This window comes from Sebastes umbrosus, chromosome 15 (assembly GCF_015220745.1).
Source record: "Sebastes umbrosus isolate fSebUmb1 chromosome 15, fSebUmb1.pri, whole genome shotgun sequence".
Classification (NCBI taxonomy): Eukaryota; Metazoa; Chordata; class Actinopteri; order Perciformes; family Sebastidae; genus Sebastes; species Sebastes umbrosus.
Window position 1 is genome coordinate 15,550,102 of NC_051283.1, and position 22,811 is coordinate 15,572,912.

At 40.8% G+C, this 22,811-nt stretch overlaps 1 protein-coding gene across 2 annotated transcripts in view; it reads right to left on the reverse strand.

Moving 5' to 3' along the window:
• vps50 (VPS50 EARP/GARPII complex subunit) overlaps positions 1-22,811 on the reverse strand; it is a 124,551-nt gene that overhangs the window by 61,251 nt on the left and 40,489 nt on the right. For both annotated transcript variants that reach the window (XM_037794526.1, XM_037794525.1), the window contains exons 12-13: positions 19,268-19,408; positions 7,487-7,619 (exon numbers count right to left, since the gene is read on the reverse strand). In XM_037794526.1, the coding sequence (XP_037650454.1) occupies positions 7,487-7,619; positions 19,268-19,408 (274 nt within the window). The remainder of the gene's footprint in view (positions 1-7,486; positions 7,620-19,267; positions 19,409-22,811) is intronic.

Sequence of the window (22,811 nt, forward strand, 5' to 3'; positions counted from 1 at the left end):
GCTGTTTAAAGGAGAGGGAAAAAAAAAATAAAAAACACGATCAAAAGGGGCATCAAGAGGTTAAAAGACATGAAAAATCTAAACCAAACGACATAGTTGGGGATTAGTGAACCTGGATTAATCAAAGCTTCTCAGAAACCTTGGAGTCTGTGAAGGTATTACTTTATGGTGATAGAAAAAAAAAAGAGAAGAATGAAAACTTTAGCTGTAAAAAGCAGTGGGTTGTTCAGGTGTGACACAAATATATTGAAGGGTCATCCTGGGATTATATAATGACATATATATTGCCTGAAAGAAACACTATCTTTTACCATGATGTTTTAGAAATGAAACGGCATTGTTATCCACTGTATGCCATATGGAACTGACTGAACTGATGGAGCCAATGTCCAGAGGTTACCGACTTTCTACATTATCGATATCCTTTTTCAATCACATTCTTACTGTAAAGGGGATCTCCTTTGATTTACACATCAAAGTCTGTTTACAGGTGTTGGGGGAATACTACTGCCTATGTGAAAAAATAGAGCTGAGAGAAGTCTGAAAGATTTACATCACTTGGGTCAACGTCGGGTCAACGTTGGTTGTTCTTTCATTCCTCCAACAAGTCATAATGTTTAAAAGTAGGTGTGTTTCTCCTTCCGACCAGAAATGTGGGCTTTTCTTTTGGGCATGCATCTCTGTAAACTGTTGGCTAGTTGGTTTATGTACAACGAAGAGAGCTGGCTGCAAACAAGATTCAGGGAAAAGGCAAGAGGCTGTGTGTCGCAAACTGTTGTAAAACACCTAATTGCATATTCCGATACACGTCCAAATAATGCGCCAAAAAGCCGAATAATATCGGCATATCCCATGTCTTAATCTGAAAATGCTCCATTAGGAATAAAGCCTAATTTATAATATCCAAACGGAACATGCTGTTTACATGACCCGCATTCAATTCGGAATAAAGTAATAGTGGAATATTAGTGTGCATGTAAACGTAGTCAATGTTATAGGAGTGACATAAATGAGTGGAGTACTCTTAGCCACGATTCATTAATTATCAGTTAATCATTAACATCCCCAGCGGCTGATCACCTCTCTGAGAAACAAAGTGGAAGAAGAACTCTGTCCTGCGCAGCATCGTTCACCTCACGAGGTTTTCGTACTCTATTGTTCTTTTTCATCAGTCCGTATGTAGAGTAGCCCACAGCTTTACCCACAGGACCTGTGCTAATCGTACTCTGTGGCATACAATTAGCAGCAGAGAGGATCTGCCCGGCCTCATTATAGATTCTGACAGTAGGCTCAATACGCCAAAGAGCAGAATAGCTTGACACAGTGGGCTTCCCTTAAACATCATTAATGGGTAATAAGCCTGTGCCTCCGATTGTCCACTGCAATAATTATCCATCTTAACAAGAAGCTTAGCCTAGCATTGAGTTCAAACAATATATCTTATGAAAACAAGTGGGGGAAAAAATCTGTCAAGCGCAACATTTAAAAATACAACAATTTTTCTACAATAAAGTGTTTTCCTTCTATCGCAATCTTCATCATCTGCATCTTCTAACACACACTTGTCAAATCATCTCACTGAATTTGCATCTTTTTGTCTCAAGAATTTCAAAAGCTGAATCTGCTTTCATGTTTGTTTCAGTGTTAAACAGATTTAGGACGTCTTTGTTAATAATCTTGTGAGTGCATCAAAACAGAAAGCCTGTGTCAAGGACAGTATCATGTTTTTTTCACGACACTGATTCACATATTAACTTGACATGGTCAAGTGTATCTTATCTCTAGGGGGAGCGAAAGCTTCCCCTGTTACTAAGAAGGGATAATGGCGGTTTTGAGCACCAGACGAGCAAGATGATTTGGTTCCAAGGAGATAGCACTTTCACAACAGTTAAATCAAATTTAAATTCTGGTCAGCAAGAATACCTCTCCGAGCTATACCATGGACGTTTATCTTCTCCTCCCACAGACTGATTGCAATCATCACACTCAGAATTGGTCATTTTTTTCCTTGGTATATGGATTTATATGAAATAAATGGTGTTCGTATTCGTCTCAGATTCTGACCTTCACTGGGAGTGTGCTGCTCATGATGCATTTCAAATTCAATCCGTTCTCATCCTTTCATAATTACCTCCACAGCCAATAATATCATTTTATTCCCATTACTATTTATGATTTCTAATGACATTGTGGCAGGGTTTAATCAAACATGACTGGGAATTTCAAAGGATGTCTTAAATTGGGGGGATTTTCAAACACTGTCCTTGAGACCCCACCCCAATAACATTGGTTGTAATTTGAGTCATTAATAAGGACAGAACTGGTTTCACCAATTGCATCATTCACTAAAAGCCCAAAGAGCAAAGGGCTTGGGAGACATCGTGATACGGGAACTTAACATAACTGGGTTTCCTTTAATGAGCACAAGGGCGGCAGTTGGAGTGAGCGGGTGTGAGGAAAAGAGAGAGCAATTGAGGTGAAACTGAGGTTGCCAAAACAGAGCACCGGTTGCACCAGAAAGAGTAAGGCTGTATCAACGGAAAAAGAGCAAAAACTAATTGCACCCTTTTTAAATACTGCAGTATTAACTATATTTCTAAAAGCTGATTAAAAATGAGAATTCCCTTGCATATATTGATACTTCTGAATCCATAATGGTTTTATTCCATATATTAAATTATTCTTTTTCTCCATCCTCTTTTCCACACATCGTTTAAACAATTATATCCCCATTAGTTCCCCCGACTCTGCGGTTGCTGTCAGTTTAGTTTGTGTCACTGCTAACTCCCACTGTTGCCTTGGTGAGGCGGGGTGCAGACAGCCTGCTCATGTTATCTACTTAGAAAGCTTTAATAATGGTCATTAAAGAGTGTTACTGCAGAGAGGGAGGAGAAGGCAAATGACCGGGAAAGCCTCCCCTTGCCAATCTGTAGGTGGTAACCAGCATTCGACCTTTGGTGGCATTCTGGGTGACGGAGTTCTTGGTGACTCACAGGACAAACACCCACAGGGGACTAAGCTCCCAGCTGGTTTCAAACCACTCATAGAGGAGAAAAATGTGCATGACTTTGCATAAATCTGTAAACATTTAGCAAGAGAAAAGTCAAAACGCAGCTCGTGGTTTTAGAATATTATGACAACACAAAATGAAATAGTATAGGAAATAGGAAAATTATATTTCCATATCACTTTATACCCTATTAATTTAAATTAAAGGGGATTAGGGATGTGACGGTGAGGATATTTTCCTGACTACCGCAACAAGCCTAAAGGGGACCTGTTATGCTTTATTCCTTTTCCTTTAGTGTGTTATATAGGTTTTTGTGCATGTAAAAGGTCTGCAAAGAAACAAAGCCCAAAGTCCACGCCAAAGGGAGTTACTTTCCCCCACAGAAACACTGCTCCTGAACTGACTGAAACGCCTTGCTTTAAGTCCTGCCTTTTTTTCTGTAACGTGGTGATGTCACCAAGTAACACAGTTGCATAACAGATAGTTAGGCACGCCCTCAAACAAAACTAGTTAGAGCGGAGCTGGAGCAGAGTCCAAAGAGTTTGGTTCGGTTGACTAATCGCAACAGAGTGGGCCAACTGACCAATCAGAGCAGACTGGACTGTTCGGGAGGGGGAAGCCAGGATCTCAAACAGAGCATTTCAGACAGTAAGTAAAAGGAGGTGCTGCAACACAGCCGGTATGACAAAAGTAAAGCATTTTTTTTTAACGTTAAATCTTGTAAACATGTTCTAGTAGAAACCCAAAATACAAGTATGCACCTGAAAATGAGCATAATAGGTCCTCTTTAATTTATTCAGTTCTTATTTGGTGCAGTTCGAGCATTACAAATAAGTCTTTTTTTAATTTGCATGCACACCTATATGTGTTGAAAGGCTGGTCGCAATGTTGTATTTAACTTCCAACCTGAGAGTCCTTTAAAGAAGATGCATTTGAAGGGCAAATAAATTCAATTACTGAATACACATGCTCTATAAGCAAGATGTAAATATTGAGAAAAAAATTAGATTGGTCATGTTGATGTAGGGGAAGGGAGGCCTGCATGAAGAGAAAAGTAAGATGAAATGGGTCAATCAAAAAAAATAAATTGCCATATGTACTGGGAGAGGTCAGTAAACCGTATGTTATTTCACATAGCATGCTCCCTAGTTCAGTGTATATGCCGTGTTACTGCTGAACATTAATGAGGCATGAAGGCCAACTCTCACCCTGACTGCTGAAAACCGATACTTTTCTTTATCACAGCAGAGCAAACAGCCGCCATACATTTCAATATCAGCCTATATGGTCCATGCCCATGCTCTGTATGAACCATGGTTATTTACTTTCACACACTCGAGTGCTCTCACGCACACGGAGCCACCCCCTGCGCCTGACGGCCATCAGCTCTGATAAAACATGACGGGGCAGCAAATCTATGTTGTCAGGTAGGGACACGACCCTGGCCCATATTACTTCCTGAAACAGTCTTTCCTTTCATCAAGTGGCAAGATTAATTACTGAAACGTTACACTGACCAGCTCAGTATATCAAGTGGCCACGGGCTTAAATTCAACGGGATGCTCATTTTACTTTCTCAATGACGTGAGGATAGTGTGTTTGTCACAGAAGAGGAGTGATCTTCAGTGGGCCTGACCGTTAGGACTCCTGTGAGAGATGGCGGTCACTGTCTGCGGAGGTCATACTCTTCAACAAATTACACAAAGCCTGTACAGTAAATCATTACTCTGATGGACCGTACACACACATGCGGATAGAGAGAGAGAAAGGTGAAAGCCGGGACAAAGCCAGGGTCGGGGACACCTTTACACGGAGGACAGAGGTGACAGCCAATCAAATAGCGAGATGATAGATGGGCCTTGTGAAAGGGAATGTGGAGTACGTCCTTTCCCCTTCAAGGAGGATGGCATCTAATGAAGGATGCTGAGGACTTAGCATGTCGCCAACCATTCAGGACATCTTTGTGTCCTCATCCATTCGCCTAATGAATTCTGCAGTATGGGAAATGGAAATGAGCTATCTTTCCATACACAGTAGGAAGGCACCAGCTAATTTGACAGGTCTGCATTTGCAGCTAATATCTGACAAAGTCTTTGGCAAAACAAATTATATAAACAGTTATGAAGTGAAAGAGCTATAAACCAAATCCAGTATGTTTTCTTTTTCTTACACTGGTAAGAAATTCAACTTCTTGTGGAGCTTACTGCTAAACCGCAAAGTATGTATCGCCTTGACAACTGAGCTTCTCGTGGCTGATGTTTTCACATCTGGCTGACTGAAGGCATGGATGGATAGAAGCTGCGACACAAGCGAGACTTTTCTTGTTGATCCAGACATAAGCTTTGGGTTTGGACAGATGTGGTGTTCAGTCGTCGTGCTGTTCTTAATGGGCCGTATAGCTTGAGCGCAGCTTTGCGGAGTTTCCAGTGGAGAGCTGGTGTGCTTTATACTGTTAATGTCACAAAATGTACAAAAAGCACGTGCTATTTATTTTCTAAAATGATAAAGCAGGTCGAATTTGGGGATCTAAATCACTGGTTCCCAACCTGGGGTCCCCAAAGCCTCACGGGAGGTCGCAGTTACAACAAGCAAAGAGCTAACAGAACAATGACCAAGCGTCAGGGAGAAGAAAGCGCTGAATTTGTCAGGAGAAAAAGAAGCCTATTAAGTATGAATGATTATTAAACGTTTAAAAAAATATACACAATACAGGGAATTGTATTAAAAGTTCCTAAAAAGAACAGGAAAACTCATCTCTGACGCAATACTCACAGGAAATAATGTGCTCATTCATCTACATCGCTCGTTTTACACGAACTTCCTGCAGTTATTGTGTGAATTATTTGGGTTAATTGTACAGTTTATTAGTTGTTCTGGACTGTTGTTATGCATTGAATATAATATGAAATATCCATAAAATGTCACTTAGTCAGGGGTCGTGAGTTTGTCACTGAGGACGACGTAAAAAAGCAACTCCGTATGGAAAAAGTCTTAATTTTATATGCAAACGGTACCATCGTGAACTGAAACAGCTGGACATGAAAGTCCTGTTTGTATTAGCTTGTACACAGAGCACACTCAAAGTCACGCATGACACATTTCCATTAGAAAACAATGCATCATTCATGCTTCATCACCTGTGCATGTATTTATCCTTGAAACCAAACGGCTGGGTCATATCCATGTCGCAATGTAAATTCAACAATGTGTACATATAATTTATATTCATGTTATTAGGACAGATTGTCAAACCAATTCATTTTAATGATAGAAAAATAAATAATTCAAACCACTGTATTAATGCACCAGAGAGATACTGTACAACTGCATCTATAATGCACATCTCTTTGTATTGCTGCAGAGGGGGTCAGAACAGTGTGATCAAAAGTGATTACTCCACTACTGACTCATTCAATGACCTCTACACTGAAAGGGAGCTCAGTAAATGAAAAAAATATCATGCCTCTTCAGTACCCGTACCACTACACTGCGTGCTGCACTGAAGCACCAGCACGCATACAATACTCTCTTCTATTTTCATGCACCAAGGTTCAATCCTTCCTTTCTGTGAGCTATAAAGCTAATAAACCTGCTGTGTGTTGAAATCACACAGCCAGGAAAAGAGTGATACTCCTGTAAACTGAATCTGCGAGATACTCTGTGAGCACCAAATATGAGCTCGTGCAAAACAGAAGGTGTACGAGCCATGTTATGTGAGCAGAGGTGTTAGAAGTATTCCGATCCTTTACTGCAGTAAAATAACTAATACTACACTGTGAAAATACCCCACTACAAGTGAAAATCCTGTCAGTGTTTTATTAATATATCTGATGTTTCTGGATTAATATCACTGCTGCATTAAATGTGTATGTTGCATTTTTCTGCTGGTTGTGCTCATTTAAACTACTATTTCTCAGAAAAACACTTCATCCCTCAGTTTATCACAAACATTCAAAATCAACAAAGTGACTGAGCCACAGGCATTGACATAAACTGTTTTAATGTGTAATATGACCTGTTTATGTGTTGGTTTGTAATTAACTACTTGTCTGTTTTTTATGCTGCGGTCTCCGTTTGTGACAAATTTCCACCTTGGTGGACAATAAAGATTTATTGTATTGTTTTGTTTTCACTGGACAGGAAGGGGATGAAAAACTGTCATCTGTAAAGTAACTAAAGCGGTCAGATAAATGTAGTGGAGTAAAAAAGTACAACATTTTTCCCTCTTAAATGTTGTGGAGTGGAAGTATAAAGTAGCAGAAAATGGATATACTCTAGTAAAGTACAAGTACCTCAAATTTGTACTTAAGTTCAGTACTTGAGTAAATGTACTTAGTTACTTTCCACCACTGTACGTACGAGGTCGTCTTGTATTTCTGAAACTGTATGCCTCTACGGGGAACTGTGCTGAATATAAACAGATTCTGAAAAAGGATAAAGGTCATAGGGTTAAACAGGTATAATGTAGTCTCTTACCTGGAGTGGCTGTCGTCTCCTGTTTGTCATGCTCCTCGTGCCACTGCATGGTGCGGTGGTAGCTCAGCATCACCTCCCACAATGCCTTGCACAGATCCGTCAGGCAGGGGATGTAGCTGTCCGGGGTGATGTGCTGCGAACAGAGAAGCGATGAAAACAAGGTCACTGATGCTCTTTTCTACATTACATGAATTCAGTGTAGTGTGCTGTATTACTCTATTTGTGTGCCACATATGTATTGTATTTACCTGAAAGAGAAAAAAAGGAATAATATTGGAGTTATGAAACACACAGTGCTGCACTAGAGAATCAAACAAAAAGCTGATCCTATATGTTACGTCTAATTAAAGCCTGCTTATGCTCATCATTCAAGGACACTGCGTTGGAAAACATCTATTTTCAGTGCCACAAGAAACACTTTCATCTTATGTAATTAGGACTGATTAAAATAATGATGTTATAAAGAGGGTGTCAACTATATCTGATGCACATTAGGTTATATCATACCATGAAAACTTTCTAAACTAATATGCACGGATGATTTTCTGATGGCTCTCACAGAGGGTACTGTAGATCTATAATAAGTCTGTGCAAGTGGATAATCAACCACTGTCTGTGAATCAGAAAGTAATACATCAGCTGTGACGTAATGTTCAAATGCCCAAGGCTTGAAGTGAATTATTGCTTTCATAAAATGGCATCTTTATTATTTCTGCACACTAGGAGACACTGTGTCGAACTGTACATTGGAGTGTTAAAGCAGCAGTAGGCAAGATTGGAGCACATATGATTTAAAAAGGTAATTTTTATAAAATGGTCACTATATCCTGACAGCAGTGCAAATTGCAGATCACACTGTTCTACATATGGTTATGCTTTTGGTGGCGTGTTCTTTATACTAATACATCTCTTCAGCTTGTGTTAACCACAAACCTTATTCAGGCATCTAACTGAAAACCCATTCAAAAAACCCACTGACTTCCAAACGAGGGAACCGGAAGTGCTAAAATGCTGACTCATTTCCGGGTTTTAAGACTCATTCCTGCGCCACTCTATGCACACTGCTGTTTTTCCTGCACACATCCAACAGAAGAGCACATCTCATTCTGAGCTCTGAGGAGACCGCCTGGAGACAGCCTGGAAAAATGTGTGTGTTAAATAAAAATCTGGCTCACCAGAGAAAAGTGCAGCTGGCGCAATAGTAGCCACTGACACAGTTCAAGACTCTAGCAAATAACTCGCCAATAGAGTCCCGTCAACATGCCCGGAGACGAATTAATCACAGCCAGATGAAACGGTGCTGTCGACAGCAGCCGCGCTTTACTTTGTTTAAACCACCACAGTGGTTGCAGCTTCCATTGTAAATATAAACACAAGCCTCACACACTGGTAATTGCAGATGGAGAAAGCAGTGCATTGCAATAAAGACCCCAACTGTGCACAAACTAACATGAATAAAGTCCCTCGCCCTCTTCTTCTGGTATTTTCCTCTGGAATGTCTGAGTCCCTGAGTGACAAACCACCACTTGCAAGGACAATCTCTCAACAGAACGGTTCTTAGTGAGACACCTGAGGTACATTCATCACTGTACACAATCAACAAAAAAACATGTAATGGCCACAATCTCAAAAGATGTTAACGACAGAGCTGTTGCCCAAGGCAGCTAAATTGCACAACAGCCTCCACTGCTGTCAAGCACTGTTGTTTGAAATGCTATAACTTAATAGCCATTTCTCAGACATGTAACATCACTACACAAAACACCAAAGTTTAACAGGTAATCAATAGCGCTTCAAATTAAAAGTGTGAAAAGTGAAATAGTGAACATTATTAAAATGAAGAAGTTGGTATATTGCATTTAAGGACAAAATATTGGAGGTAAGGTGATGCTTGCATTCATATTTCAATGTTGATTGTACATCAGATGTTAGCCAGCCACTCTCAATAGCACATTAAAACAACATGCCCCGCAAACCCTCCAATGATGACAGTCAATTATGCTCTTACCAGTGTAATAAATCCTCATTTGAATTTGTTTTAACTGCACTCAAACTTGAGAGGTTTTAATACCTTTGCTACAAACGACATGAATCACCGTTTTCTACTGAGGATGTTTTTGTAACCACAACAATGGCAACACATCTCCAAATTAACATTTAAAAAAACAAATAACAAACCTCTTTGCCTCTGCAACCACAGCAAACTGTGTAAATAGTTCACTTAACCAATCAAACAATAAGTGGAATTTGTAATTGAGGCTTTTTTTTCTTTCTTTTTTTTAGAAAAACAGTCTATGGCACCAGTGGTAACTGCAGGATGTGCAGTCAGACGTGTAGTAGACCTCCAATATTACACACAAATACTGGCTGTTATTTATGAGCTGTGTTGAATGCAATAACATTGCATTACCTGATATTGGTAGGGAGTACAGTATAATCTCCATTTATGCCATGAACAGCACAAAAACCACAGAACAGTATCAACCAGCCATTAGGTAAGACGGGGAACAATTGGAACACATTTTGCAAATCATCTTTATTTTGCTCTCCGTTGGTTCAGGCTGAACAATTTACTGTGTATAACTGTACTGCATAAAAGGATCCTCTCTATATGGATATTAAATATTAAAATTTGTTATAGCTGGGCGGCTGGTTAGCTCAGTCGGTAGAGCGAGCGCCCATGTAAATGCCAAGGCTCAGTCCTAGCAGCGGTGGACCCGGGTTCGAATCCGGCCTGTGGTCCTTTCCGCATGTCACTTCTCTCTCTCCCCCTTTCCAACACTCTATCCACTGTCCTATCAATAAAATGCTTAAAAATCACCCCAAAAAATAACTTTAAAAAAAAAAAAAAATTTGTTATAGCTAAGTGAATTAAATAAGCATTAAAATAAGGCATTTAAATTTAGTAAAATAATGTGCTCTAAATACCAGGATAAATCATGGAGCATCATCAAGATTATGTTTCAAGTTATGTCGCTGCAGATTCTGTCAAATAAATCTACTGCTGTCTAGTTCTAGTTCATGTTAAGGGGAAGTGGGGAATTGTCAATATTGCTCTTTATTAGCCTGAGCGCTACAGGTCCAACATAATATGGCCGAATTGTGGTACTGTAGTAAAAAAAAAGTAATCCTGCACAAAATAAGTGCACATGCAAATTTACCGTCGGATTCATGAAACATGCCCACCAGCCAATTTTGTTCTTACCAGCGTGTCTATGTCAGTGGATCAGAATAATTTTAATTGACAAGCGCATGCTCGCTATTTGCAATCAGCATCCTGCCCATTGACAAAGTGGTGAAGTTGTTGTAAAAGAGAGAAGCATGGTCCCTACAGCAAAAAGGAAAAAAACTACTACTGAAGAAATTGAGACAATAGTGTCCGAGGCGGAAGGCAGAAAAGGGTTTTGGGTGACAATAACTCAGGTTGTGAATGTTGTGTCCCCTGATATAAACTACGGACTGTGGCTCAGGTCAAAAAGAAGTGGTTTGATATTAAAGTTGATGCGAAACAAAGAATGACAGACCAGAAGGAAAAAGATGGAGGAAGAGGACCATCTGATCTCTGAGCAGCTGTCAATCACCCGCAAACTCCTATCAAACGGTCAAACTAGGCAGCGATGATCAAATATGAATCAATATTCTGTTACTGTAATGCCTATTTCTTGCCAAAAATGTTTTCAGAAACATCTTGTAGTGTACTGTTTAGCTGTAAAATGATAAAGTTCGTGACCCAGCAGCCATGTTGAGATCAGTTGAGGAAATACCAAGTACCGCCCACCAGTCGGAGCATAGCCAATAGGAACGCTCTATCTCTGAAATGACCTGTGATTGGTCAAAGTCTCTCGTCACGAGCTAGATTTTTTAAAGCCTGAAAACAGAGCCATGAGGAGGTACAGAAGTCTAGTTTCCTCTTAGAACACTCGAACACAATACGCTATAATACAATATGCTGAAAAGTTATTATGGAATTTTTGCCCAATGATGCCAAAAACTTTCAGCCTACTGAAGCTTTAAGTACAGATTTGTGCGTGCGCACTGTTTGTGAATGAAGTTAAATATCAATCATAAGGCTGCTGAATAATTACATCTAAACAACTTTAATGCTCCTTCGATATCAACAGTACTTATACTAGAATACAGTATTCTGGATATACTGTTTTTGTGTATCCACTATCAAATATGACATAAAATACTAGCACTAATAGACACAGCCATGACATAATAATAATAAATGTATTACTACTGTATACTTTCTACTATGGGTACTATACTAGAATTATAATTGCCACACACACTTAAAGGAAATAATTGAGCAGCAGTGCTTAGGAGGCCAACCGGAAATAAACAAATAGAGATAAACATAGCTTCAGTTACACACCGGCTCTAGCACCACCGGTCAGATGGGGAAGCTAATGAACCTGCTTGGTCAAAACAGGGCTTACATTTGACATCCCATGTTGTTCACCAGCCAACCATATTACAGCAGCATGTTGCCAGGCAACTGAGGTGAGGGGAAACAATGTGGGGGTAAGAGGAGTGTGTGGGTGTGGATCTTCAGTGGGTTTGATGAGAAGAAATACACCTACACAGAACTGCTGTATTCTTCAGTATTAGTGTGTGTGTGTGTGTGTGTGTGTGTTATAGTTTACAACGGACATAAGAGTGTTTGCACGTCACACTTGCAGTAAGGTTACACAAGAAAAAAATTAAATAAAAAACTTTTGTCATCCTTCTCGCTGGACACAGCCTTCTAAACTAGTCCAGTGACGAGAGCTCGCACGAGGCAGGCTTGGGATCTATTTTCAGCCATTTGGTTTTCTGAAGACAGTAACCCATCGTTATGCAGATAACATATGCCAAGCTCTGTCAGGGAGGTTTTCAAAAGACAAAGCGCTGAGTGATTTTTTTTCAATTGTGTGTGTGTGGGTGTGTGGAGGAGTGCGCAGGAAAGAAATGCCCCACATGACAATTTACAAAAGAGATGTGCAAGCGAAGGCAGGTAACCTTGATTCAGCTGATTCACTTTCTTTAGGAACAGACAAATCACACCCCCTGCCTTTCAAAAAAGAATAAATAACCTGATTAACCTGCATGAGATCAAACACATAGTCAGCAATCTGTAGAGCTGCTGTGCCAGAAAAGAAACTAAGTACAGAGTACACACTCCTAAAGAGGAATCTTTCTTTTTTCTCAGACAAACACAGTCTCAAACACAACTTGGTGCACAAGTCTGTAAAGAGTCTGGCTTAAAGGAACAGTGTGTAGGCTTTAGCGACATCTAGCGGTGAGGTTGTAGATTGAAACCTCTCCCGTGTGCCAAGCGTGTATAGGAGAACTATGGTGGCCGACGCCAAAACATGAATGGCCCTCTCTAGAGCTGTTGTAAGAGTAGCGTAGGTCATTTGGAATATAGCAGAGCCAGAGCAAGGTGTGTGTGTGTACGTGGGAAGTGAGTGGTGAAGTAAGAGAGAGAGAGAAAGCGGCAATGAATGTGTGTGATGTGAGCGAACAAGTGAGCTAGTGGAGCTGAAGACAGAGTTAGTTCAGCTCTGAGAATATCGAGGGAATGTTCAGTGGAAGTTGCAGTTTGTGCAGAAGTAAATGCTGCAGCTCCTCAAGACCAACAGAGGTTTCGCGTGACTTGTTTCCCAGCGGCTGTGGAGTGACAGGGGTTAACTCTGGAGCAAGTAATGTTATCGACTCTGGCCCAAGCAGGAAAAGTTTACACTGTTTGTTTTGTCCGTTCTGGACTACTGTAGAAACATGGCAGTCTGCTCCGTGAAGAGAGGACCCACTCCGTATGTAGCTATGAAGGGCTCATTCTAAGGTAAAAAAAAACCACAACGACTCTTATTTGCAGGTGATCATACACTAGAGAAATTATACTTATTAATACTATATTCTATTTCTGCCAATAGATCCCCCTAATTGTTCCACACTGTTCCTTTAACTTTTGCCAACATATAGGACACATTTTAAACAATGCATCTAGGCAGTTAGGTAAAGTGCTACGAGGTCTGAAAATTCTTTTGAAATGACTTTGTAAACACAAATCGTATATTACCAAATTAATCTAACAGTAAATTTCAGATCTTTTGTAGCATTTTGGATGGCATAAAATCAGTCTGTAAGTTAATAAAGGCCTCACGAATGTGACATGCAATTATCATCGCCATAAAAGTGGATAAAAACCAATTTCTTATGTATAATGTAAAGAGCAGAGGACCCAATATAGAACCCTGTGGCACGCCCTTAAAGAGTAAAAAAAAACTAGGTTGCTGCTTCTGCTTGAGTGGTTACTTACTGATGCTATCATCAAAGCCAACATCTTTAAACATTAACACCCCTAAAGTAGTGTTATTATGGTAAGGATGGCCTCTGAGTGAGGCGACTGGAGATTTTTTCGATCATCTGCTCCCTGTTTCATGCTGCACTTCAAAGTGTTTCATCACAAAAACTTGCCATGCGCAACGACAAGGTTCATTGCACGTGTCAACTTTGTCAAAGGCATTGACTGAGTCTCCATGGGATTCAGAGTGAGACGTTTTTGTTGCTATTCAAACCACAGATTCCCCAGAAACATACAAGAATCATCCAATCAACTGAACAGAAAAAAAATATAATGCATGGGGCATCCTGGCCTGAGGATCAAAAATCATTCCTCTGGGAAAAAAACAAAAAAAAAAACACTCTACATGATTAACAGCTGCAGTCTTTAGATGTCTATTGCTACTGTGGCAGAGTAATAACAACAAACAACATGAGACCAATTTCCATCCATAACAGCTATGCTGATAAGATGCACAATGTTTGGCAGTAGATTAGTTTCATTCTGTAATGACGCCATCAGCGGCCATGATTAAATAAACACAAAAAGCAGGCCTGGGATCATGGCACTGCTTAACATGAAAAAGAAACTGCATCCGCTCCACAGCCTCGCAAAATGGTCCATCCTTCAGATATACAACTGAACCGAAGGTCGGCCTATATAAAAATAATGTGACACTGCACAAAAGAGAGTGGGATGGATCACTACGGGTTACTGAGCAGTTGTTTGATATTATTGGGGTGAGCTAATGGCTTTGTATAACACAGGTAAAAAAGAAAACAATCATAGAAGGCTAAAGCCCCGCTAGCAGCTTCTAGAGTCCACCATGTTCATTACAGCCTACGACTTAGTGGAATTATCAGAAACAATAGCGTATTCTCATTTTCCGATATTTTTCAGATTAGAATGAATATCATTACTATAACTCCTGTGGTCAATACAATATGAAAGTGCAGTACAGTATATGGTTTAGCCTTTACAGTCACCTCCTCTCCTATGGTTCTGGGAGCGAACCGTCCCATTTCCATCAGGAGAAAAGTCAGACAGACAAGGGGATTGATAAGGAATGAGGCTGGCCAATAATGATGAGATGCTGATGTAAAATTAATAAGACCCTTTCACAATCAGAACTGACCTCTCTGAGTGTTCCCGTTTCCCTTGAATTTTAAAGTTGCATAGCTAAGATGCGAGTTCAGGAGGTCTAATGTGGCTCTAACATTTTCTTCACCTTTATTTATCAGGGGAACAGCAGCTGAATAAGATAGCTCTGCTCCACAAACACCTAGTTTTGTATTGATACAGTTCCACAATAGTAAAGGAACAGTGTGTAACATTTCGGGGATTTATAAACAGAAATGGAATATAATATTCATAATATGATATGAAGAACAGAATGAGCCTTTCATATCTACATAGGGAGCGGGTCCTCTTCACGGAGTCCGCCTTGTTGCTCCGCCATGTTTCTACAGTAGCCCAGAACAGACAAACCAAACACTGCTACCAACAAGAGACTTTAACCGTAATTCTTGTTAAACTGTGGTAACGTGAGCCGCAGTGTGCAAAACTGGCATTACCCCGGTTTCGTGAGGGGGCGGAAGGGTACTCAGTAGGGATGTCACGGTGAGGAAATTCTCCCATCAGTTAATTAACTTGTGACAACACCGGTGTTACCGATTACACCGGATATCTTACAAGAAAAGACGGCGCGCAATATATGTAGAGCGCTTACTTTGATCTTTATCGTTGGGTGGCTGTGTGTCTGGGCTCTCTGGTCCAGCTTTTACTGCGAGGCCGCAGGTTTCTACCTGGAGCTGCTGTGCCCGTGCACACTAGCTGTGAACGCTCAGTCCTCCGCAAGGCAATTACCCCATTAACCTTATGGTTCCCTTACAGCACTGGGTTTAAATCCAAAGTACTGCCAAATAGGTGCTTTTGCTTTTCGCTTTTACGCCAAATCCTCCACCATCGTCTTGTCTGTCCAACTCTCTCTCGTCCCGTGTGTGTAAAATCTAACTCCTGCTATGTCTCTTAGCTGAGACTATGCACGCAGCAGACACTTTCACTCTCAGTTTGTAAAACAACGTTGGGGGTGGTGGGTAAGTAATGTAATCGGTAACACCGGTAACACCGGTAATACCGACTAACTCGGCAAGCCTAGTACTCAGTTGGTTGCAATCTGCAACCACACCACTAGATATCGCCAAATCCCACACACTGTCCCTTTAACTTCTACATTTTACGTCATTGCTTAGCTGATTTCCCCAACCACCTTCTCCGTTAATTTGAAAGAGAACTTGTCACAGGTATATACCAGCCAGAGAGACCTTGGGAACTGTCAATGAATTCCTTTATCCTTTCATAAAGTCCCAAAGAACCTCAGAGAGGGACACTGAAAGGCATTTCAAATACAAGTTGGCAAACCCATCTTCAGAGTTTTAGCATCTCTTCAAAACCAGCTCAATCCAGTGTTTGTGCACCACATGAGCTACAAAGACACTTATTTCACACAGGGTACTTCAGGTAGCTCTCCTTTTGACATTTTAGAGGCGGGTGCATAAGTGCCTTCGATACGGATTTGGAGTAAAAGTAAGCAAACCGCTTGATCTCCCCATAAAAATCACTGCAGACAGGCTGCAAATGCTGCAGGCGACACAAATTGACTGTGCGTGGGTGTTCACATAGCTCTTCATTTGAGTGTGAGCCTGTGTGTGGGTGCGCTGCCCTATCAATCACGATCGCACAGCCGAGAGTGTAATGGCATATCCCATCAATCTTGATAAGAGTATTTGTACAGTATGTGTGTGATTGTGGAATGAGTGGGGTCATCCAGGCAACATGGTGGGCTGACAGTGTATCTGTCAAACTCAAGTAAACATAAGGATGTGTATGTAACTACTGAATATTTGCATGCACACAGTATTTCAGGGAATCCAAAAGTGGTAACGCCGTTCTCTGCTTAGAGGCCATCCTTACCATAATAACAGCTAATTTAGGAGCAACAGAAGTCAGACGGCGGCTGGCGATACCACAGTTTCACAAGCATGTTTGAGAACTACAGTGGCCTTCAGGTAACGTAAAAAATGTGAAAGGCTTTCAATCGTGTTTGGTTTTGTCCGTTCTGGGCTACTGTAGAAACATGGCGGAGCAACATGGCGTACTCCGTGAAGAGGACCCGCTCCCTATTTAGATATGAAGGGCTCATTTTAAGCTAACGAAAACACAACGATTCTTAGATCAGGTGATTATACACTAATGAAAACATAGTTATGAATACTATATTCCATTTCTGCTAATAGATCCCCGGAAATGTTACACACTGTTCCTTTAATATAGCAGCAAAAACTATCTGCTATGTAAAGATATAGAGGAGTAATGTCTACCTGAGCAGAGAATGAATTCGCTCTCCCTCTCCGTGTGTGTTGTAGTCCGAGATTCTCCGTGCTTTGTTGTCACACCCGGGCAGGCCGTACATGCCTTTAAGTGCATATTGGTGCATGTGAGCGTGCCCCACTTGCTTACTCATGGCCGCCATTCTGCAGTGCACTCATACGTCGGTTACAGCTGATAACGGCGTCCCGACCAGCGTCGATGAGAAAGTGTAGCACACTGTTAGCTCTGTCAGCACTGTTGCCATTGTTTGTACCGTTAGCTTAGAGCTGCCGGCTCAGCTGTCGTTTATGGAGACACTGTCCAAGAGGCAACTACTCTCTTATGAAAAGTCATTTTCCACCTTATTTACAATACTAGTGAAATATAAGTAAGGTGGATTATACAGTACTTACACTGATACCTCGACAGGTCATGCACTTAAATCTACAGTCATAAGCATTCAAAAGCTAACTGGATTGTTGATAAACTGGTATTACTATCAAGAATCCTGTAGTACGGTATATATATATAGTGGCATTGCTTCTGATGTATTCATAGCACTAGGCAAAAAAGAGTGGAGTCGAGTACATCATTTATAACAGCAGCCACTGGTCAAGCTAGCAGACTTCCATGCAAGAAAGCTCTTTACCCACAACAATGAGAGAGAACTCTTCCTCAGACCACAACTGAGAAATTTATCAGCATCAATTCATTACATCCACAGTCTTCTGTTTGGGAATCCCATGCACCGTATGCTACCAGTGATACCACTCCTTGTTACAAGCCTACTGACTGAGTCCTTACCGCAGCGGCCCGGGGTTCGAATCCCACCTGTGGCCCTTTGCTGCGTATCATCCCTTCTCTCTCCCCCTTTAATAACTATCACTGTCAATAAAGGCAAAAGGCCCAAAAGTAATCTTAAAAAAAACATCCCACCAAACATTTTTCGTTCTACTTTTGACACAATTTCATGGTGACACAAAAAAATGTGCTCAAACTGAGTTTGAAACGACAGAGAGACTGATCTTTTATTCAGCTCCTACACTGAAAACATCCCGCCAGCCAGCTTGAATGCAGGCTACCACTGAACCCCTCTGGATCTAAACCGGGTCCCACCAAAAGAAACCTCGACCCAGAACCCCCGGCTTTAATAAACTGAATATTGCTTCTTCCATGCCGCTTACCAACTGGGGCAGGAAAACATGCATAAACAGACAAAAAAAAGAAGCAGGGCAAGAAGAGATGAAGAGTGAAGAGGTAACACAAAGGTAAGAGGTAAAGGGCAGGGCATTGTAGATATGAGCACAGCTGGCAATGCCCCTAGTAAATGGTGTGCAGTCAAACAGCAAGGCCACACATGGAGCTCAGGGAGGGAAAAAACTCCCACAACTGACATATCAGGAGAGACTGTAAAGAAACAAATTGTACCCTCCGATCATGCAGAGATAACCTTTACCTATACCTCTACATACCCCTCCACACTGTAGGTCAGACTGTAACACAGACCCCTGGGGGGAGAAAACTCACCCCAGCAAGATAATGACGAATTGACTAAAGTTATGGCTTGCTGGCCATGCAAATGTGATTTATTTTGATCCGGAGGGAAAGAAAAAGACAGAGAGGGAGTTGAGGCGTGTGTGCCGGTATGGAGAGCCCAATCAGAATGTGCTGTTGCTGCTGCAGTGCATTGGTTCTGTATTGTGAGCAAGATTAATTATCTCAAAGTGCAGGGCTACAATATACATTCCTTTCTCTGAATCGCTTTCTCCTCCACTTCATTTCATTTCACTCTATTACTGAGAATCTGTAGAATCCCTTGTCATGAAATAAGGAAGCTAGAGGCATAATGTGAGCAACAAAGTTTGAGTGTGTCATTTGTCTTTTCATCAAAGCACTCTGCAGGTGGTGTTTTTTGTTCTAAATGAATATTCCACTTAACTAAGTAAATAAGTGGTTAATCTTAACAAAGGGGACTGAACCTTCTCTGGGCAAAAAGCTATTAGACTTGAAGACAGAATGGGTGAATACTGGTGGAATAAATTGACAACCCACTTACACCCACACGCACACACTCGTCTCCTTACCGTGCACAGGTCCTTGTACTGCATCTTCTGGAACTTGGTGTCAGCGTTGCCAGCACACAGCTCCACATATCCCAGCACCACCTGGAACACCGTGTTGTGGATAGCCTGGGTGAAGTGCATGTGCAGCTGGTCCATAGCAGTCTGCAGAGAGAGCCAATCACACACTGTTATGAAAAACGACTATGTTAAGATGTCACTGTCATCTACCAGAGTGGATCTGTGAAAAGGCAGACGGATAGGGAAAATTACAAATCAAACTTCTTCGAGACACATGCTGTATACTCGATATTTTGGATTATTTGCAGACATATTATGTTAGCTAAACAATAATGCATGAGGGGAAATGGGCAGAGCTGTCTCCTGGGAACTGCTATGTTCAAGTCCAAGTGAAAATGGGCAATTTTGCCTCTGAAACCAGCTCAGTTTGCTGTGGAAAGTGTCATTAATGAAGCCATTACGGCAAAGAACAATTTGAAAAACACAATGGCAGAGGCATATTAGTGATATGTATGGTAGCACACTTAACTGCCTCCAGCTCTGTTCACCTCACAGCACCATTCATCTCATATGGATTACCCAGAGCTATTTCATCAAAATGATTGATTATCAGGGCACTATGAATTAAAGGAAAATGCCCCCAATTACTCTTACACTGTTAAATTTAGCATATGAAACATTATACAAATATTATTACACGGCTTTGTTGAATACTCGATTCTAATTAGATAATCAGTTAGTTAGTCACTGAAAAAAAGCTGCCATATGCGGCTGGCAAAGATCCTAATGAGAACAGTGAGGGTAAACAAAACAGTAAAGATGCGTTCTTTAAAACGAACACAATGAGTTAAAAGACCCTAAATTGCTTGAAATAGCTGAGGGGAACTGCAGAGACATGTGATCATTTTCAGTTTTTTTTTTCCATTTCCACCCTATTAACATAAAATTTAATAATTTGATCCATTGTTAATATAAAAATACTGATTAAAGCAGCTTTTTGGCTTAGTAAGATTTGCTCTTAAGCGTGATTTATCAAAAAACATCTGCAGTACAATGTCGCTCCGCTGCGCTGAGCCCTGTTTGTGCCTTTGCAATTCAAGTTTGTTGTTCTCTCAAGTTACATTCACCCTCATTTTCTGCTCTGCAGCTCCCACCCACAGCCTTGCTACGGGACCCTAGTGAATTCGAGGACACCAGAGTCGCAGGAGACGTGGGCACAGTGTTTCAGTGCAATTAGACTGTCTTACAAACAACCACAAAATGTTGCCCCCCATCCATTCTGACTGCCTGCTGCCACAAAAGTAATTTAACATTTCTTCCTTCTTTTCTGAGGGAGTTTCACTTCATCTGTGCAAAAAAAAAATCCGTGAACATCGCTGGCTGTACAAAGCATGGACGGTAGACAAGAAAAGGAGGCAACTTACATTTTAATAATCATCATCTTTAGACATAATTATCAATCAAGTGCAAAAGCAAACAGACTCATCTAGAAACTACTTATACTAAGCAAGCAGATGTTTCATTCAGATAAATGTTGGAAAAACAACCTGGGTGTCATGTTCATTAGGCTCTGAGCCAGGAGAACGAGAGCCAGAGAGAGCAGTGTAAAGAAAACACAGATGGTCTGAGGTGCTATGCTACTGTGGGTCAAGAGCCTTGTACCTCTTGGATGACACAGTTCATTCATGTATTCAACTGAAAAGTGTCATTAGAAGTAAAAATAAGACTATAAGATTCAGACTAAGATCATAGAGGTATCATGTGAGGAATGCAGATGCAGAGAGAGGGTGTGATAGATCTATTCAGTGCAAGCAAAAGAAAAAAAGAGAAGGGAAGATGAAAACAACAACAAGCCCTTAGGAGCAATGGCAAGAGGCAGTCAAGAACAACTCCTTAGTTAACTTTAGAGTCTGAAAATGCTCATTATCACAGAAAAAACAGTCACTCTCAACAAGCGCTGATGACCCAGACTCCACCTCAAGCATGGTTGTTAATATCAAGAGGCATATAGCAGATTTATTAGCATCAACATTGACGCAAGTTTTGAATAACAATGAGAGAATACGTTCGTTGTCGTGTGAGTGCCGGGATGAGAATGAGGCTCTTTGAGGAACAGAGTTTGTGAAAGCTCTGAAATTAGCACCCACCACCCGCCAAATGCAGGTAAATTTTAAGGTAAAATCGTCAGGCCATCCGCCACTTTAGCGGACGGGGAAAATGCACAACAGAAAGACTTATATAAAAGCAATGCTATTTGTAGGCTTTACAACCTTATTTGTTTTGATTGACAGTTGAAGTTCATTGAATGCTAACGATTAAAACAATCAATAAAAAGACCCAAGAAACGTGTTTTTTATGTTTCTTTGTTGTTCCAGGCTAGATATTTTCTGTATGATTTGAAAAGTATTGATAGTATATTTTTCAGGCCCGGCATGCATGTCAGCCTCATCATCGTTCAAAACGATCATGCGTGGCTGGATAGACTGCCTACTCATTTCAGCACGTTGGAGTAGGAAAGTAACAAATATTTCAAGGACGACAACGATTACGTAAGCACAAAGTTTATAATTCGCGCTTACAACTCCAGCCTTGACTGATTATAACCCATATCAGAGAGCACTGGTACACGAAAATAGGGAGGTGAAAAGAAAATAATTTTCACACCTAAGCAGAAAGCATAAGATCAGGGCTATGAAAAAGAGAAGAAGAAGAAATGTAATTCAAAGCAGAAGAAAGAGATCAGGGCCAAGTGATATGTTGCAGGTGATGATGGAGTGCATGGTTTATTAAAGAGAGAGGCCTGAGCATTAGAGATCAATGCTTTTTGCCAAAAAATATGAGGGCTGGAATGGGATATGAGGAGCAAGAAAAGAAAGACGCGAGTGATAAATGATAATATCTGTGGTTCGTTATATTTCTCCCCAGGCATTTTTTAGCAGGAGTGTTTTGTTGGTGTTGTTGTTGTTGTTAGTGTTTTGTTGTTGTTCTTAACATAAATGTTTTACAGCTTCAAAAATGTTGTTGTGACTGTATCATCTCAGCCGTTTCGAGAGCTTATTTCATATTATCCAAGGATTATTTTTGAAGAACTCGGGTCTGTTTTGTGGGTGATTTCGGTGGGTGTCAGTTGATTGACATTAAGCGGAGCATAACGTAGTCACAAAGGATGACATGCACGCCCTGTGGCCTAAAATATTCTCTACTCCAGTGAGAAAAAACCCTGAATTCACTCACTGGGGTGAAAACACTCGACTGAGGCAAGAAGGAATAATAATGACGAAGAGAAACTTGAATAAAACAAATTACATTCTCATAATGGTTTAACCAGCGTGTCTGTGGAAGATATCTTTACACCGTCCTAATCTAAATGGTGGCAAAAGGTCGTGAAAGTAAAGAAACAACACTGACTATTGAATGAACACAGCCCTGACATAAGGTTAAGGAGAGGAACAGCCAAGATGAACAATCTTTTAAAAAATGCTGACACTCAATCCCCCCCCGCCAAAAAAAGACAGAGACCAAGAGTCAAACAAAAAGACATATGCAG